The 20,103-nt window shown below is 43.6% G+C and overlaps 2 protein-coding genes across 2 annotated transcripts in view; one reads left to right on the top strand and one right to left on the bottom strand.

Moving 5' to 3' along the window:
- Nucleotides 1-7,612, bottom strand: part of inpp4ab (inositol polyphosphate-4-phosphatase type I Ab) — a 42,567-nt gene extending 34,955 nt beyond the window's left edge. The window contains 1 exon segment of the mRNA XM_076992610.1: nt 7,490-7,612. The gene's annotated coding sequence lies outside the window, so the exon portion shown is untranslated.
- An 8,962-nt stretch (nt 7,613-16,574) lies between these two features.
- Nucleotides 16,575-18,823, top strand: tmem182b (transmembrane protein 182b). The gene is made up of 5 exons (XM_076992636.1): nt 16,575-16,849; nt 17,260-17,389; nt 17,593-17,691; nt 17,790-17,927; nt 18,066-18,823. Exons 1-5 carry the CDS (start codon nt 16,697-16,699, stop codon nt 18,344-18,346), a joined length of 801 nt encoding a protein of 266 aa, XP_076848751.1. The 5' UTR covers nt 16,575-16,696; the 3' UTR covers nt 18,347-18,823.
- Nucleotides 18,824-20,103: the final 1,280 nt, after the last annotated feature.

Here is a 20,103-nt window from a genome sequence, read left to right as displayed (position 1 = left end):
CCTGTGTGGTCCTACTGTCTTATGTATATAGTCCTGTGTGGTCCTACTGTCTTATGTATATAGTCCTGTGTGGTCCTACTGTCTTATGTATATAGTCCTGTGTAGTCCTACTGTCTTATGTATATAGTCCTGTGTGGTCCTACTGTCTTATGTATATAGTCCTGTGTAGTCCTACTGTCTTATGTATATAGTCCTGTGTGGTCCTACTGTCTTATGTATATAGTCCTGTGTAGTCCTACTGTCTTATGTAGCACCCTGGCAACACGGTGGCTTGGTGGTTAGCATGTTTGCCTCTCAGCACTGGGGTCTTGGGTTCAAGTCCCTATCTGAGTGGAGTTTCCATGTTCTCCCTGTGTCTGTGTGGATTTCCTCCGGGGTCTCTGTTTTCCTCCCACAGTCCAAAAACATGGAGGTTAGGTAAATTGGCAGTCCCTGACAAATTCTGTGTGTGTCTGTGTCTCTCTCTGTTCAATAAAAACAAGTTGTCTGAGTGTGTGTGCTTGTATGTCCAGTGGTGGATGGTGCTCTGTCACTAGGGTCTGTCCTCTCTCCCCTTCCTGCACCACATTCAGTCCCCCAGGGGGCTGTGGATCCTGGTAGAGAGTACGCTGTGTGTGATTGGCTGCCGCTTCTCGCTGGAGTGTGATTGGTTGTAGCTAAGACGTAGCTGTGTTAACAATTGTAAAGCTCCTTGGGTATCCTGAAAAGGCGCTATATAAATTGAAACATTCATTCACCCTGGTCCTGGAGGAACATTGTTTCACTGTGTACGGTCACACACTGTATATGGTTTAAATGGCAACAAAACCCCACTTGACTTCCAGGTACCTGTAAGTGAGCACACACTCGTGTAAAACAGAAGAATGAGTGTAGTGGATGTTCGGGGAGGAACAGAAGCCTTCAGTCTCCTCAAGGCTCCAGATAGCAGAGCACAAAAACCATAAAAGGGCAAAGCAACTTTCACTTTTGGTCTGCCTGTTCCCACTCTCTCTCTCTCTCTCTCTCTCACACACACACACACACACACACTATAGCAGTGAAGAGAGCGAGTGACCCAATCCTCCCTCACATCTGCCATTTCATTTCTCATCAAACAATCCCACTCAAATCTACACATATGCAGTTTGAGCTGTAGTCCTTCATTCCTTCTGCTTACATAACATTACAGCCATGTCTCCCCCACACACCATCACATCAACACACAGGCATATCTTACACAATAGCAATAGCAGAAACAATATGTAAAACTGACATCACTTTGATTTAATCTTTTCTCTCTTTTCTACTCGAAGAAAAGCAACTGATCACTTCCTGTTCTACAAGCCAAGCCACAAACTGCAAAGCTCACAGTAGCAAAACGCCATCAGCAGAGTTCACAAACACTTGTTTATTTACACATTCTTAACAATACCATCACATACAAGTGTTGAAGACAACATCTGCTTCCAACAAAGGGCCTTCAGGGCCATGATTCCTGACTCCTGGCCCCCTGAAGAGATCAAGGCACACACAGGTTCTCTCTCTGAGTACACACAGATCATCTCTCTGAGAACACACAGACAGCACACACAGATTCTCTCTGAGTCCACATGATCTCCTTGAGAGTATTGATTGGTTTATGCAGTGGGCGAGATTATGCTGGGTTATGCAGTGAGTGAGATTATGCTGGTTTATGCAATGAGTGAGATTATGCTGGGTTATGCACTAAGTGAGATTATGCTGGGTTATGCAGTGGGTGAGGTTATGCTGGGTTATGCACTAAGTGAGATTATGCTGGGTTATGCAGTGGGCGAGATTATGCTGGGTTATGCAGTGAGTGAGATTATGCTGGGTTATGCAGTGAGTGAGATTATGCTGGGTTATGCAGTGAGTGAGATTATGCTGGGTTATGCACTAAGTGAGATGATGCTGGGTTATGCAGTGGGCGAGATTATGCTGGGTTATGCAGTGAGTGAGATTATGCTGGGTTATGCAATGAGTGAGATTATGCTGGGTTATGCAGTGGGTGAGGTTATGCTGGGTTATGCACTAAGTGAGATTATGCTGGGTTATGCAGTGGGCGAGATTATGCTGGGTTATGCAGTGAGTGAGATTAAGTGAGATTATGCTGGGTTATGCAGTGGGCGAGATTATGCTGGGTTATGCAGTGAGTGAGATTATGCTGGGTTATGCAGTGAGTGAGATTATGCTGGGTTATGCACTAAGTGAGATTATGCTGGGTTATGCAGTGAGTGAGATTATGCTGGGTTATGCAGTGAGTGAGATTATGCTGCTGGGCTATGCAGTGAGTGAGATTATGCTGGGTTATGCAGTGGGCGAGATTATGCTGGGTTATGCAGTGGGCGAGATTATGCTGGGTTATGCAGTGAGTGAGATTATGCTGGGTTATGCAGTGAGTGAGATTATGCTGGGTTATGCACTAAGTGAGATTATGCTGGGTTATGCAGTGAGTGAGATTATGCTGCTGGGCTATGCAGTGAGTGAGATTATGCTGGGTTATGCAGTGGGCGAGATTATGCTGGGTTATGCAGTGAGTGAGATTATGCTGGGTTATGCAGTGAGTGAGATTATGCTGGGTTATGCACTAAGTGAGATTATGCTGGGTTATGTAGTGAGTGAGATTATGCTGGGTTATGCACTGAGTGAGATTATGCTGGGTTATGTAGTGAGTGAGATTATGCTGGGTTATGCACTAAGTGATATTATGCTGGGTTATGTACTAAATCAGATTATGCTGGGTTATGCACTGAGTGAGATTATGCTGGGTTATGTAGTGAGTGAGATTATGCTGGGTTATGCACTGAGTGAGATTATGCTGGGTTATGTAGTGAGTGAGATTATGCTGGGTTGTGCACTAAGTGATATTATGCTGGGTTATGTACTAAATCAGATTATGCTGGGTTATGCACTAAGTGAGATTATGCTGGGTTATGTAGTGAGTGAGGTTATGCTGGGTTATGCACTAAGTGAGATTATGCTAGGTTATGTAGTGAGTGAGATTATGCTGGGTTGTGCACTAAGTGAGGTTATGCTGGGTTATGCAGTAATTCCTGGACAAATCAGAAAGGATTAATGTGCAAGGAGATCAGACGGACAACATGTACAAAGGCACAACGCTGGTCACTCTTGTCCAGAAGGACTTGCATATCGGCATCACACCACATTTGCTACCTGGGATCTGAACTCTTAACATCAGCCCTGCCAACACCTTTGAACATCCAGATTCACTCATGATCTCAGTACTGAACATACAAATTTACTCATGACAGTATTTACAGCAGTGTGACACTCCTGCCTGTCTCATGCTCTGCCCACAAACTCTGCGCACACACACACACACACACACACACACACACACACACACACACACACACACACACACACACACACACACACACACACACACACACACACACACACACACACACACACACACACCTCTGACCTGTTTGGCCAGTATTACACATCAGTGGTCAACAGTGTAAGGCCATGAACAACATACTGTTGTTCGTAATGAACTATGTCTCCTAACACACCGCACTGTAATCAATATAGCGATATGTGCCATCAGGATATGCACTAACAAAACCATATAAATGCAGCACAGCGCCCAGAAAGCTGAAGTTCTTGTTCATAAAGACATCAAACCGATGTATGATCTTGTGAGAAACGACAGGGCTGGGTGAGGTGGGAGGACTTCAACGCTCAACACATCAACACTCTCCCGCTCTGTGAATAACAGGAAGTCTCTCTTTAGGGCACTGAATGCTGAAATTTAAAAACACCACAGCGAGCTGTCAGGGCAGCAGAAGCAGGCCTGAACATTTCCTGTGTTCACTCAGTGCAACTCTGTAGTAGATTAGTATAGGTTCCTGTATCCCATTAGTATAGGTTCCTGTATCCCATTAGTATAGGTTCCTGTATCCCATTAGTATAGGTTCCTGTATCCCATTAGTATAGGTTCCTGTATCCCATTCCAGCTTGTCGAGGTGTTAGGGTTAGCACTAGCATGGGTTAGTGTCTGTATGGGTTATGGTTAGGTGTTAGTGTTTGTATGGGTTATGGTTAGGTGTTAGTGTTTGTATGGGTTATGGTTAGGTGTTAGTGTTTGTATGGGTTATGGTTAGGTGTTAGTGTTTGTATGGGTTATGGTTAGGTGTTAGTGTTTGTATGGGTTAGGTGTTAGTGTTTGTATGGGTTAGGTGTTAGTGTTTGTATGGGTTAGGTGTTAGTGTTTGTATGGGTTAGGGTTAGGTGTTAGTGTTTGTATGGGTTAGGGTTAGGTGTTAGTGTTTGTATGGGTTAGGGTAAGGTGTTAGTGTTTGTATGGGTTAGGGTTAGGTGTTAGTGTTTGTATGGGTTAGGGTTAGGTGTTAGTGTTTGTATGGGTTAGGGTTAGGTGTTAGTGTTTGTATGGGTTAGGGTTAGGTGTTAGTGTTAGCATGTCTGAGCTGGCGCTCCGGCTCAGTGCCTTAACGACCACAAACATCTTTTTTCCACTGCACAGGTGTTGGAGATGAGACTGTGGTAAAGGTCAGTGCTGACACACACGTCTTGTGTCACTGAAGAACAAAGCACACAGATGCACTTCTGTAATTCTTCCTTTTCCCAGTTTCAGATATTAGTTTCTGTTTGGTTTTCATCTCCAGTTTGCAAAAAGTTAAACAAAGTGGAGATATCAGAGACAAGAAGCATCTTAAGAATGCAACAGGTACAGAAGTGCCACACAAGTTTGCAAAACATTTAACTCACTAATTCCAATAGGAAACTGCATCTACTTTTAAAACATGTTTTCCAGTTCAGAGGACTTTTAAATGTATCTAACCAAATATTGATAACTCAACCAACAAATCAGGATGAACCTGTACACAAACATAATGGTTATGGAACATGTCTGACGTTTCTGTTAGTCTCTGCAGCTGCAGGTCAGGTAAGGCTGTGTGAGTCTCCTTCAGTTGATCCCATACTCAATAGAGTGCAGGTGGTTTCCTGAACTCTGTCTCACTCTGGAACATCTCGACGTTGGGAACATCATTCTGCAAGCCCTCCTGCTCTGCCAGCTCACTCCACTCTGAACACCATGTGGCTTAAACACGGGGCACAGGAAGTGCAGTCATGCTAACTGTGCGCCAGGCTGTGAACACGCTATCAGAATTAGTTTGGACTAGGACCATTGGAAACCCCAAGCTGAATACAGCATGCCTGAGCTGGTTAGGGTTAGAGATTGTATGGGTTATGTGTTAGGTGTTAGGGTTAGAGATTGTATGGGTTATGTGTTAGGTGTTAGGGTTAGAGATTGTATGGGTTATGTGTTAGGTGTTAGGGTTAGAGATTGTATGGGTTAGGTGTTAGGGTTAGAGATTGTATGGGTTATGTGTTAGGTGTTAGGGTTAGAGATTGTATGGGTTATGTGTTAGGTGTTAGGGTTAGAGATTATATGGGTTATGTGTTAGGTGTTAGGGTTAGAGATTGTATGGGTTATGTGTTAGGTGTTAGGGTTAGAGATTGTATGGGTTATGTGTTAGGTGTTAGGGTTAGAGATTGTATGGGTTATGTGTTAGGGTTAGAGATTGTATGGGTTATGTGTTAGGTGTTAGGGTTAGAGATTGTATGGGTTATGTGTTAGGTGTTAGGGTTAGCATGTCTGAGCTAGGGCTCCTTCTCAAGCGCCTTAATGAACAGATTTCACTGACATAGAAACTCAAACAATTCTCAACTTTTTAACCACAAAGGTAAAGATTTTCCATCGTCCTGGAAACAATGAAGAGATGTGATGCCCTAGGATTAGGATTTAGGATTTAGGGTTTAGGGTTAGGAGCTAAATATGTAAAACAAGTGTATTCCAACTGTTGTTTCTGGACTTTGGGACGCCCACATCCAGATACCAATTTAAAATGCCCACTGAACTCTGTGACCATTCTTAGAAGGTCTGCTCCTTCACAGAAACCAGCACTTTGTTGATGGAAGTGTTACAGGCCCTGGGATAATACAGATGGCCTCATGAATGCCTGAATACAGTAGAATACCAAAGAGTGACCAGACAGCTCCGAATAGCCCAAATAGCTGGACATTAAGATGCATGTACATTGCAGAGACACCCTAACCCTAACGAAAAGGTGATAACTCAGCCACGTACCCTCAGTAACAAATTAATCTCGGGTTGATAATCAAAACTAAACTGACATAAACCAGGAACCCTCAGAGCTGGACTAGGGCCAGCAAACAGGAGCAATCATCCAGGAGTTTCAATTTAACTTGGATTAGGAAAAACAGTCGGGTAGCCAGTTAGTGCTGGACAGGAGGGATCTGTCCACAACCAGCTACTGCACCCTACACATGCACCCTACACATGCAACCTACACATGCATCCTACACGTGCACCCTACACGTGCACCCTACACGTGCACCCTACACGTGCACCCTACACATGCACCCTACACGTGCACCCTACACGTGCACCCTACACGTGCATCCTACACGTGCACCCTACACGTGCACCCTACACGTGCATCCTACACGTGCATCCTACACGTGCATCCTACACGTGCACCCTACACGTGCACCCTACACATGCATCCTACACATGCACCCTACACATGCACCCTACACATGCACGCGGGGCGTCTTGTTTTCCTGTTACTCGCGTGCAACTACCGCAGCTTCGCGACACTTTTCTCGCTCACGTGTTCATGCAACAGTAAAGCAAATCCGTTAGCACTCCCGACAACCTTCAAACCACTGACTGCTAAAGCCCCGCAGCAGCGTCCAGACCTTCAGACACGAACAAATGCGCCTTTAATCACGTGCATTGTGCTTCTGTAGCTGCGTCTGCGGCTGGTTTGCCATTACAAAATGCCAACTTCATATTGACGTGAACCAGTAACTAAATAAATAAGAATTTTGATCTTATTACTTGTTTACAACTCATGTGCGGATGCATGGTCCAAATACCTCAAATACTACAAGTTATCAACATTAGGCGTTGGACTGACCTAAAACTGGGTTGTTGACCATACTTTCATAAAACACAACTATGTTTTAACCATGACATAACTATGTTATGACGATGAGAATATCTTAACGCGAGACACGATTGTACGTTGTAAAGCCTCGTTTAACCCCTTGCACATTGTAAAGACTCTTTTAAACGATATTTCCTAGTGAAAGGTGAGGAACCGTCGGCTTTTCGCCTAATACCAACACCGAAAACACAGCGCTACGTCAGGCAGGACCCCGCCGGCCCTGGTGTCTTTAATTCTATATATTAATTCTATATATTCTACAGTGAATATATTCGACGGTCCGCCGAACACGCAAGTAAACAAACAGCGGGGCAGTGCGGGGCATGCGCGCCCCCGCGGGGCATGCGCGCCCCCGCGGCGCCTCCAAGTTTGTCCCCGTTAATCACGGCCCGTCGCACACGGTCCGCTCAGACACGCGTGACGCTCCCACGGCCGCGTCCCCAAACGTCAACGCCACGCGGACTTACGTCTCACTGCGCCGCGAGGTCCATGTTTACACGCGGATCCCGACACACGCGCGCTCCTCCGTAGGCGGCGCCCTGCAGGCCGGCGCGCGCTCCTTCCTGCGCCACTGCGCACTGGCCCCGCCCCTCGCGTCTGACGTCACCGGCTCTGAACCACCCACCGCGCGCGCTCCACTCTGCGTCCGCGCGTGCGATTTGGCCCGCACGTTGACCTGGTGTTTCCATTACAAATGGAAATTCCTCTAATTTTGTAAAGATAATAATAAAATAAATGCGCAAATGGGCAAGATTCTTGTGATTGAACGCAAGGCAGTGCCTCTGCGCATGCTCGGTGGCGAGCAATGACTGCCGGCTTATTTGTAATAACTGCATATACTGGCAAATATTAGTAGATATGAACCTGAAAAATACATGAGCTCGGTGTGTGTAGGGACGTGTGTGTGTGACCCTGGTGCCGTGGGTCTGAAGATTTATATACCTCTAATTTATATACCTCAGGTACCCTTACCATTACTTATTTACCACACCATTAATTAGGTACTACATCACTGTTTCCCATGCATAACGGCTAGACTATTTGACTATACAGCATTCTTTATATTTTCGATACTCATTTTCGATATAATGTGTTTTTGTCATTGCAAACATTGAGCTGCGTGGCTGTATTTAAGGTAATATTGTGCTGCCACCGCGTGGTAATTTGCTGTAAATATACACACATTCAACAATTCGACGTTTTCCTCACATTCTACACGACACTTGGTCTGTCTTATATCTAAGACTTCAAACAACCAAATCTACTGAATCTTTTCCATTCTTGACTGACATTGACCTGTATACAGTCATTTTAGCGAAATGTTAATCCACAAATGTAATTTGGTGAGGACGAACAATGTGATTCTGTGGTATGGATACAGAAGGATATACTCTTTAATTTACACACATCCCTTTAATATTTTGATGTAATTTCTGTATTACTGCTTTATGTTACAAATGTATGAGCTTACGCGAACAAAAGAACATGAACAAGTCTTGTATTATAGTGTTTTCACTGTATTATTATTTTACTGTAATTTTATTATATGTAGTATATACCTCTATGTCCCACTCTTGCTTAATTATTAAAAACACAAGAGGAAACTAAACAGATTAGAAGTTTCTTTCCTAATAGCCAGCTACTTCCTGAAAAACAGGCAGCTACTTCCTGTACAAACAGGAAATGGTTTCATCAAGATTCTTCTGAGGAAATGAGAGAATCAGAGCTTGAATTGGACATGTAGTTTCAGGTTATGGTTTCCAGATTAAACCTTGTCCTATCCCTGGATTTCGGAGTGTTGTAGGTATTACACACTTTGCAGTTTTGGACCACATATCAACTCAAGGGTCAAGGTGAGGGTTAGATTACTTTAACCCATTAACTGCCAAATAGTCTCAGAACACTCGCTCCCTACGATAGATGCATGACCGTCAACAAGATCTCACGAGAGCTGATCACGAAAAGCAGATCATGACACAGAATCTTCACTCACACATATTACAAATAAAATTTCAGTCTGGATTTTCGTTATCTGATAATGATTGCAAGACATAAGATAAATTCATAAAATAAATTCAGAGACAATAACTTGCTGTTTGAACTCCAATACTGTATTGGGGCCCATATTATTCTCATTATGTATGTTAGTAGGCACAATCATTCATAGATGTAGTATTTCATAGCTTTTTTGTAACGCCTAAATCGCCTAAATCTACCGCAAAAAGTTTAGGTGTCACTACTGATTCTGATCCTTCATCTGTCACACACACACAATGTCACTAAGGCTGCCTTTCTCCATTTACGTAATATCGCCAAGCTGAGACATTTACTTTCGTTATCTGATGCAGAGAAACTGGTAGACGTTTATGTCTCGTTAAGATTAGACTACTGTAACGGTCTTTCAATTGGATGCTCTGAACAGTCCCTAAAGAAACTCCAACTTGTACAGAATGCTGCAGCTAACCAGGGCTAGAAAATTTGATCATATTAGTCCTACTCTCCCAGCGTTACACTGGTCCTACACAAAATCCCAGCGAATTGATTTTAAAATTCTTATGTTGACCTATAAGGCGTGGCAGTAGGGGTGGCAAGGGCTCTGTTGGGGGGGGGGCACGTGCCACCCCTGCCCCCCTTTGGCTCTGCCACTGGTGTGCTCTCTTAGTTCTAAAAATTAGGAGCCTTCTCCTTTAGCCCTTCAGTTATGGAATAGTCTTCCAGCTCCAATCCAAGATTCACAGTTCTAATCTATATAATCTAGACTTAAGACTCACCTATTTAATCAAGCCTTCAGTCAATATTCTACATATGAAAGTGTGGAGCTTAGAGGGCCCCCCAGTCATTGAGTGTTCTGGTAATCTGAGATGTTGATGCTGTCATCCATGTCATGTGATCACTGTAGTTGTGATGATTTCTTGGGTGGAATGTCTCCGTGGTCCCTCTCTTTAGTTATGCTGCTATAGATAAGCCTGCCAGAGCCACATGCTAATCACTGGCACGTGTTATATATGTATGTTTAATTTCATTTTTGGTTTGGTGATTTGAGGTTTTATTTGATTGATCCTGAGTACATGCTTCTACAAAGACACATAAGAGCATCTAGAAAATGGTCTGTCTTGCCAGTGGATGTGCCTCAGACTCCTACCTCACACCCAACATCTACACTGGATGGACTGCTCGGCCTAGAAATAGACCTATAAATATGAACCGCTACTAGCTGGGCCACCCAGTGGAGGATGGGTTCCCTTTTGAGTCTTGGTCCTCCCAAGGTTTTCTCCTAATCCCTGCCTAGGGAATTTCTCCTTGCCACTTTCACCGCTGGCTTTAGGGATCTGGACCCATGCAATTGCAAAGCTGCTTTGTGACATATATATATATATACATTTGACTTGACAATACTCTATGATTTGTCTTCAATAAACACAAATGGAAATACATTTTTTACTTGTACATGTACAGTATAATTCCATTTTAAATTTAATTTAACCGTATTTTGTCAATTGTGATTTTTACACCGCAATCGAAATTTGTCCTCCGCTTTTAACCCATCTGTGCAGTTAGAACACACACACACACTAGTAATTACTAGGGGGCTGTGAATCACACGTGCCCAGAGCGGTGGGCAGCCCTAGCCCGGCGCCCGGGGAGCAGTTAGGGTTAGGTGCCTTGCTCAAGGGCACCTCAGTCATGGCCTCAGTTCTGGGAATCGAACCCACAACCCTCCGGTCACAAGACCAGTTCCCTACCACCAGGCCATGACTGCCCCATGTGAAACAGATGCCATATACACGAATGGAGTTTCCATGTTCTCCCTGTGTCTGTGTGGGTTTCCTCCGGGGTCTCCGGTTTCCTCCCTCAGTCCAAAAACATGGAGGTTAGGTAAATTGGCCCTCCCTGATTCCCTGACAAATTCTCCCTGAGTGTGTCTGTGTCTTCATGTTCAATAAAAGCAGTTGTCTGAGTTTCTCTGCATGAATGTGCTTGTATGTCCAGTGGTGGATGGTGCTCTGTCACTAGGGTCTGTCCTCTCTCCCCTTCCTGCATTCAGTCCCCCAGGGGGCTGTGGATCCCGGTAGAGAGTACGCTGTGCGCAATTGGCTGCTGCTTCTCGCCGGTGTGTGATTGGTCGTGTAAGAGTTGTACCTGTGTTAAAAGTGTAAAAGCAACCTTGGGTATCTAGAAAGGCACTATATAAGTTGAACATTCATTCATTCATTCATTCATTCATTCATTCATTCATAACAAACAAATACCATATCCACAACACAAAAATATTGTGTTAACACTGAACATCCATGTCCCATTCACAGACACAAAACAGACACAAAACACAGTCAATATCAAACATCACACGGTTTAGCTTGAAATCATGTGAAATCTTCAAAGCGCTGGTTTACTTGAGCCCAACTCTCTACTAGCAGCATCATCTCGTGAGCCCAACTCTCATCCATTAGCATCATCTCCATTAGCATGACTCTCTAAGTACCTGTGACCCTTCATAGTCTGTGAAGCTTTAATATGATTTATGTAGACTTACTATTGGCATGACGTACTGATGGGCAGTCCATACATGTGCCGTGACCCACATCATTTTCTTTGTTAAACGGCTGACATATTTTCCTGCAGCCAGAGTCTCTCTGACGACCGATGGATTTGGAATGTCTTATGTTTCTTTTTTATTGATTTCCTAAAAGGCATCACTGACAACTGAGACTAGAGTTTGTTTTCAACAAAGTATGTTTCTGCTTCTTCTAATGTTCAGAGAGGTATAACACCAGAGTGTGGGACATGTGGGTGTGTGGGACACGTGAAAGTGTGTGGGACGTGTGTGGGTATGTGTTGGACACGTGTGTGTGTGGAAAACATGTGTGAGACGTGTGAGTGTGGGACACATGTGGGTACTTTATATACAGTCTACAGTTTCGCTCTCTAAAACCTGTACATCAGAAAATTGTGATTTTATTATTAAAAATCTTTGATTTGAGTGGCGACTTAGTTTTGTTTTCTCACGCTTGTAATACTGCTTATTGCACGGACAAGGCGTTTGGCTCCACTACCGTAAAAAATCTGCGGGGGATTTCGTCTCCTAAATCCCCTGCTCTGACAGATGGTGGAAAGGGTTAACTGCACTGACATAGTCCCCAAAAACATCCTAACAAATTATTCTGGTTTCTCCAGGTGTTCACTGGTATGAAGGAGCAACATCAACACTACATCATCCAAACTTTTTTTTGTTTATACACAAACTGAAGTCTCGTCACTGTGGTAGGACACGTCTCTTAAAGACTCCAAACATCAGACTTCCATAAAGTTGGTACAGTGTTCTGACTGGGAATGGAGGAAGAGGTGGTAGAAAACGTCAGTCAGTCTGAGGAGGATCCACTGATTCTGACGGGACCCGCTGCTTTGCTCTTGAAGACCCTCTCAACCTCTGATGATTAAGACACACGATGTGATGCATCCAGAGACCACACACCACGACACACCAGCTCTCATCTCTCTACACTGCTCAAACTTGCAGAAAACTGCTCAGTTCCTCTGGTGCCTTCGTCTGAATTCAGAACTGGGTTTGGTGCCATCTACTGGTCAGATGAGTATAACTCGAGCCAGTGTTGGGTAGACTGCAGTAGAATAAAATTAAAATTCATTCATTTACATGGGAGCAGAATGCAGATGTGACAAAACTGCTGTAAAATCCATCCTGAGATCAAATTTGCAATTTTCTGCGAAGTACTCATGCACTTTGCATATTTTACCATTTACATATGTAGTCATGTAGTAGTCATAGTGTGAGGTGGTAGCTCTAGAACAGTGGTTCTCAAACTTTTTACACAAAGTACCACCAACTGTCAAACGAAAAACCTCCACGTACCACCCCCCCCCCCCCAAAAAAAAAAAGAAAAAGCTGTTTGGCGAGTTTAAGTTGTTGACGGGGGGTTAGCGAACGTAAATTGTTACCGGGAGGATGTAAAATGGACACAAGATAAGTATTATATCGCGGTGGTTGGTGCCAGAGCAAACTAGTAACTCATTGAATCATAGATGTGGATCAGAGGTAAATAAACTAGATTTTTTTTTTGTCGGCGTGAGAAATCGGATGTGTGGCGTGTGAAGACGGTCAAATGCGTGTCTCTCACGCTCAATGCGTGAAAGTTGGCAACCCTGCTCATTACACACATATGTTATAATGTAGTTCTCCTGTAGTTCGTGTTGGTAGGGGTTTACAGCACAAAAAGTCTTCGTGCGACATGCCCTCATACTCATATCGCACGGAAACGAGCAAGTTGGCTAAATCTGCGACATCTATGGATTCATCTAACTGCAGTGAGAAGCATTTACTCATTTTAATTCTCTCGGTCAATGTTTGTCTGACGTTGTTCGCCATTTCATCAATTCTGCGAGTGACTGTGTCGTTTGAAAGATGCACCAGATCGAGCTGTTTAGCGACATTTTCTCCGCAAATAATACGAGTCATCCCTTTTAGTTTCTGAATTTCAGGACTTGTCATAATTCTGTTTTAATTAAAAAAATGTGTTGTGTGTGTGTAAAAAAAAAAAAAAAAAAAAAAAAAAAAAAAAAAACTCAAAGCATCTTTTATTTTCCGAGCTCATCTGGCGTACCACCGCGGGGTGCTCTGCGTACCACCAGTGGTACGCGTACCACAGTTTGAGAACCACTGCTCTAGAAGGTGAATATACGTGCTGTAGAGGGCCGGGTCTACCAAGAACTGGGCTGATCTCTATATTTAGAGTTACCGCACCCACACGACGGGCACGTGACTGACGCGGCTGCTTAACTAGCAGTAAAGGTGCTCACTGAACACTAGAGGGAGACCAAGATAATCAAACAAAACACAAAGCAAGGTACTTGTAGTGGCAACTCTTTCTTGCTCTGCTTACCAACAACGGAGCGGGTGAATAGCAACCAGTCTGACGCGACAAAATTTCCTCAAGCTCAGAAAATCTTCATGTAACAATGTTTACTGACATAAGGTCAAAATACAAAAAATATCAATAATCCAAGCTGTACATGTCTATCTTAACTGGTCGGTCGGTCAGAAAACTGTATCACCTCAACCCGACCGTCTAAAGAACTTAAACAGAACTGAATTGATTTAACTGCAATTGAAGCACATACACACTCCCCTAGTGCGTAAACACATGTACTGCATTTCTCAACATGGCTCTTACAGTACTAATAAATCAAAACAGATATATTTACAGGAAATAGATAACACAAGCAGAGTACAGTCTGCACATACCTGCCCTAGATACTACAATTCTGACAATATAAATCAAGACCACTAATAACGACCTACATATACCTACAAAAGAGAAGAACTAGCTGATAACAATCACAAACTGAGACATGACATACAGAGTACCAAAGGAGAAAAACAAAGCAAACCAAACTGAAGCCTTTACAATTAACCGGAGTGACTGTGAGAAAGACAGACAGAAATTACAAAGAGAACCCTTACACCTTACACAGAAAACAAGAGGAATATATACTACTACCAAACGAACAAGCAAACTAGAAACAGGTGATTACAATGACAAAGGGGGAGGAGTAACAAATGACAGGGGCGTGGCAGGAGAACACATGGGAAGACCAAACATTAACACAACAAAGACATGACAGAAGAGGGGGCGGAGCTAGATGTGACACATAGCAGTCATGTAGTAGTGATAGAAGTCATAGTAGTCATGTAGTAGTGATAGAAGTCATAGTAGTCATGTAGTAGTGATAGTAGTCATAGTAGTCATGTAGTAGTGATAGAAGTCATAGTAGTCATGTAGTAGTGATAGAGGTCATAGTAGTCATGTAGTAGTGATAGAAGTCATAGCAGTCATGTAGTAGTGATAGAAGTCATAGCAGTCATGTAGTAGTGATAGAAGTCATAGTAGTCATGTAGTAATCGTTGTCGTCATGCCCACCAAAGCAAGGTTTGTTGCCAGCATGAATTGTATGTAATGAATTATTTTTGGCAATTGAAGATACTGCTAATAAAATGTGACCTGCAAAGTAACTTGTTGTGTATTGTTTGTGTAGATGTGGTACGTTGTGTATTGTTTTGTGTAGTTGTGTCCTTCACTTCTATGTGTAAAAAGACACTCAGAACCATCTTCTATGATGCATGTGGTTCTGTAGTTACAGTATTATGTTGTGTTTTTGCCCCTGCAGTGCATTGTGGGGACAAAAAAAAAGATTTTTTGATTTATTTTTGATTTCATGTCTTAAAGTAAGTGATGTAACCCATTACACGATCATACTGTAACTGTGTATATGCACAGTCTAGTCCTATCAGCAGTGGCGTAATCATAAGTGATCCCCACCCCTTGTTTGGGGGCGGTGTTGTTCACACCCACACACTCGCTCTTAGAATATTGATTTTGCTATATTTGCTATGTGAAGCATGTTCTGTTTTTATGTTTGCCATTTTATGGTGATTGTTCTTTTCCATTTGTCAATATTGACATATACATAAAGATGACTAGAAACACACACTTTGTTACACCTAAACTCCAGCTGTAATGATCAGACACTGTATTTTACTGGCGCGTAATGACAGGCTGCAGATTGGCTATTGATGAGGAGTCTAAAGGTTCAGTGACGGATGGACTGTGTACTCTAACTGTACAACTCCCAACAGAGTGGCTCTATGATTCTGAGCAGCTATTTAATAAATTCTCTAATATAGTTTATTAGTGAGTACAGCTGCAACTCTACACTGAATAGAAACTCATCAAAAGTCCAATTAGGTTAAGACTGAAAGGCAAAACTGAAGATCAAAACTGAAGATCATAAAATATGTATATTTATTTATATATATATGTATGTATGTATGTATGTATGTATGTATAAATATGAATATGCATTTACTAGTGAACTATTATAACTCAGCATACAATCAGCATACACGCAAATGAATCAGCATACACGCAAGCTTAATCAAGACGATGTTTAAATATTTTCCATGTGTACACATCAGGGTAGAATAATAACATTTAAATATTCAATCATAAAGAAATATTAAAAGTCAGACTGTTAGAATCTTGAACATGAAAATTGTTTGTTTTATATTATTCTAAGTGTGTATGAGTGAATTAATGTAAATAACTATTAAAGTTAATACCGTGGCCCTTGCTTGGGTTTAAGGGCAGCACATAAACTTATCAGGCATTTTGCGATTCAAATGTGTGTTAGTCCTGTAATAGTTAAAACAGTCTTCACTGTGTGACACCACTACAACTGTTAAAGACTGGAACAAACTTCATAACTATCTTTAGCCTGCTGGTGACACATGATGACAGGTTCTATTTTGACTGGTTGTCCTGTGTACAGCTGAACACCACCTCATCCACCTCTTATAGCGCACTGGAAGACTCTCATGAACCAGGTCTAAAACTATACCTGTCAATCATGTATTCCAAGCACCTCCTGTTAGCAGCTGTTATTCTTTAACCATTACACGCTTCTCTTTTAAACTGACCTGGGATCTGTAAGTGATATCTACTGATGATTCCAGACATGGGGTGGGGAAAACACATATTTCATGTACTCTCACTGCACTGCTCAGAGATGAGGGAGAGACAGACATGGACGACACGGTGGCAGACACAAGTGCCGGACTGTAGGCGGCTCGGTGAATCCTGCAGGTGACTGACTCCAGCTCCATGCGGACGGCGATCCTACAGTTTCTGGCCGGATTCTGTGGAGCTGTGGGCTGTGTTCTGCTTCTGCTGTCTCTCGGCACAGACTACTGGCTGCTGGCTTCCGAGAGCTGTGATTCGCAGATCACAGGAAAGCTGACGAGAGTCACTACAGAGGTGAGGACACACTCCTACTGTCAGAGAGCAGCTCTCAGGCGTCCTGCTAACTGTGTTCACGTTTTTGATACAATGGACCAGAACTTCATGCACTTGGTAAGAAGCCCAAGAACAGCTGCTGTTCTATTTGAGACGGACAGCTGTGAGTTTGACTCTGGTGCAAGGACATTATAGCTCTTTTAAGAGCAGAGATAGACTGATGTCTTTGGTGATCAGACTTAAGAAGCTACAAAATTCATTTAAATGCTCCCAGATTTAATGTAACTCCCGTTAGCAGCTCAACAGACTCACTATGAAGTCAATTGCTGTTATAAACGAGATAAACGAAAGGTTTTTCTGTGTCATGTTCAACGTCCCTGTTTGCACTCACAGTAATCACTGTCAGATTAAAACGCTGCTTAAATGTGAAGGATGGCCTACAAGAAGAGTCCGGCGTTCCTGCAGCAAAACTGCTGTCCTACCACGAGGGCATTTTCTGGAGATGTACTTACAGGAAGGACACACGAAGAGAAAAGGAGAGTGTGTTGAACTTCTGGATCAGTAGGTTAACACACAAGGCCCCCACCTCATGCTCAGTCCATTCTTATGGATATTTTAACATGAAAAGATAATGTACACAAAGTATCATTATATCTTAATGCTTAAGTCTTAATATTTAACTGGATATAACTTCTCATAAAATATCAACCGTCTGAACTGTGACTGTGATACTTAAACTATGTGTCATGCTTTATTTCACACAGCCAACCAAGCATCAGAGAAGACGTGCATGCAATCCTACCTGTCACACGTTCCTCCGTCTGGGCAGGCCGATAATATTTTAGCTCCGGATTCAACAACAGGTGAGAAATTGACCCTCAAAGACCTGAAACACATTTATAAGAGTGTCATTTCCTGTGTATGTTTAGTCCTCTGAACTTCCATGTGCGGTGCTCTCCAGTGCACAGGGCCTTCTGGTGTATTTTAGCCATGCTGGGACTCACTGCAGTCGTGATTGGAGTTTTCATCACAATCTGTGGGATTCCAACAGGGAACCGCCGTATTTATGAGGCTGGAGGAGCTTTCTTCATAACTGGTGGTAAAATAGCTCAATTAATTCATTAATTAACATTGATTACATTTTTATATAAGTACGTTCTGCCTTTCTGACTCCGAGACCTCCTCCTGTATCCCACTGTATGTACGCCACCATGTGCACGCGTCACGGTGTCCGCAGGTGTCGTGCAGCTGGTGCTGGTGGTGCTGTTTGCGGTGTGGGTCCAGGGCTCGTCGTCGTTGGAGCGCTACGTCCAGCAGCGCCGCCTCTCCGCCTGCGCAAACCTCCACCTCGTGGTGTACTATGGCCCGTCCTTCATGCTCGGCCCCGCCGCCTCCTTTTTCTGCGTGCTGTGCGGTCTGCTGCTGGTGTGTGTACATCGGCGCCGCGGGGCGGAGGTCAGCTGTGCACACAGCGAACCACCGTCCACGCACGACCAGTGGGCAACCAGCACACTGTAGCACGGCTGTCAGACAGGACGGGAGACAGCATGAACAATACTGGAGCAAGTTTATGTCCAGTATGTTTTAGTCACTCTGTATGAAGGTGTCTGATTTGAGTCAGAAAGCTGTAGTATTACTACAAAAAACACATTTGATTTGCCAGTTCACAAACAATCAGATGTGACAAAGATGACAAACAATCATGTTTGTTTGAATCTCTCCCCTATCGTCCAGAAACTTTATGGGTTAGGTAAGTACGCCAACGTGTAGGCATAATGTAGAGCTATTTATATAGTTTAGTTACGTAAACCTACCACCAGGGTGCAGTATTGCTTCAGATCTTCCCGGCGCGGCATGATGAGACTCCCAACTCTGAGACACTGAACATAAACGCGGTTATTGACCTCCTGCAGAAAATACATGACTCAGTGTGCAAGAATATAATGTATAAACATGAACAATACTGTTGCATTTTCAAATAAATCAATTCAAAACTTGGAATTACGCTATTTCTGAATTAAAGCACACACACACACACACACACACACACACTCTATATATATATATAGTGTATTATATATACTATATATAACACCTTTTTAATTGTTAAACAAAAGGCAAATATCCCTCAACACGCCACACACGTACTCTGACGCAGAGGTAGTCTCAGCTGAAGGTGAAGTGAGCCATCCTCATCCTCACATCTTTCTCTAATGTCGCAACGCTGCACTTTTCCTTTCTCAGCCGCGAACAAGGTGCCTGTAATTACACGGGAGCCTGACACACTCTGTTCCGCCACCGCTGCCAACTTAAACATCTCTGTCCGACCCTCGTCAAACCACCAGAATGAACTGATGTTTTAAGGTACATTTTAATGAATGCGGGGATTCGGTCATATATCTCAGTTTCAATTTTTTCCTTCCATAGTGAGGAACTGTTGGCAGATTCATTACCGGTCCGTGTCCTCCGCGCACCCGGGCCTCACGCGCTCACTCCCCGCTGTTTGACTGTCACCCGCGCTGCTGACTCGGTCTCTGGTCCCCTCATCACCGAGGTCTTTGTCCCGGAGAGATAGACCTGTCCAGAACAGTTAACGCTAGAGCTGTAACGACACACACGCACGGGCGTTTTAATCTTCTCATAGTTCCTCCTGGAGATGCCATTAAAAGAGTTGACGAAGCTCAAAACGTCTATCACCGAGTTTAGCGCCCCCCCCCCCATTTTCTACAACGTAAGTAAAAAGTTAAAGCAACGCCTGGAATCCTCTCCCTCATATAACATATAAGCTTAGTCGAGGGCAATAAACCATCTACAGGCAAATATATAACCAGCTTTCAGACAAAGAAGAATGAGATATGAAAGAGAATTATGATGCTGGAACTGGGAGCTTGGTTCATGCTCAGAATCAGATCTAGCAGAATCAGACCCAGCAGAATCAGACCCAGCAGAATCAGACCCAACAGAGTCAGACCCAGCAGAGTTAGACCCAGCAGAATCAGACCTTGCAGAGTCAGACCTAGCCAGCAGCCAGTCCTGGGCCTCACAGGCCAGCCAGTGCCAGGTTGTTCCTAGTTTGGGTAGCAGAGTCATGAGGAAGCACCCGGGGGCACAATTACGGCCCACCCATGCTCAGCCAGGCACGGGAAATGGAACTTTCTGGAATCAAGACCTCCCAACCCTGGGACCCAATGTTGGACTGGTGCCCCTCAACAATTACACCCCGTCATACACCACCTCCACCCTCACACCCCCTCCACCCTCACACCCCCACCTGG

The sequence above is a fragment of the Brachyhypopomus gauderio genome, unplaced genomic scaffold (genome assembly GCF_052324685.1).
Source record: "Brachyhypopomus gauderio isolate BG-103 unplaced genomic scaffold, BGAUD_0.2 sc95, whole genome shotgun sequence".
Lineage (NCBI taxonomy): Eukaryota > Metazoa > Chordata > Actinopteri > Gymnotiformes > Hypopomidae > Brachyhypopomus > Brachyhypopomus gauderio.
Note: the sequence above shows the minus strand (reverse complement) of the source record. Positions and strands in the feature narration are given on the sequence as shown.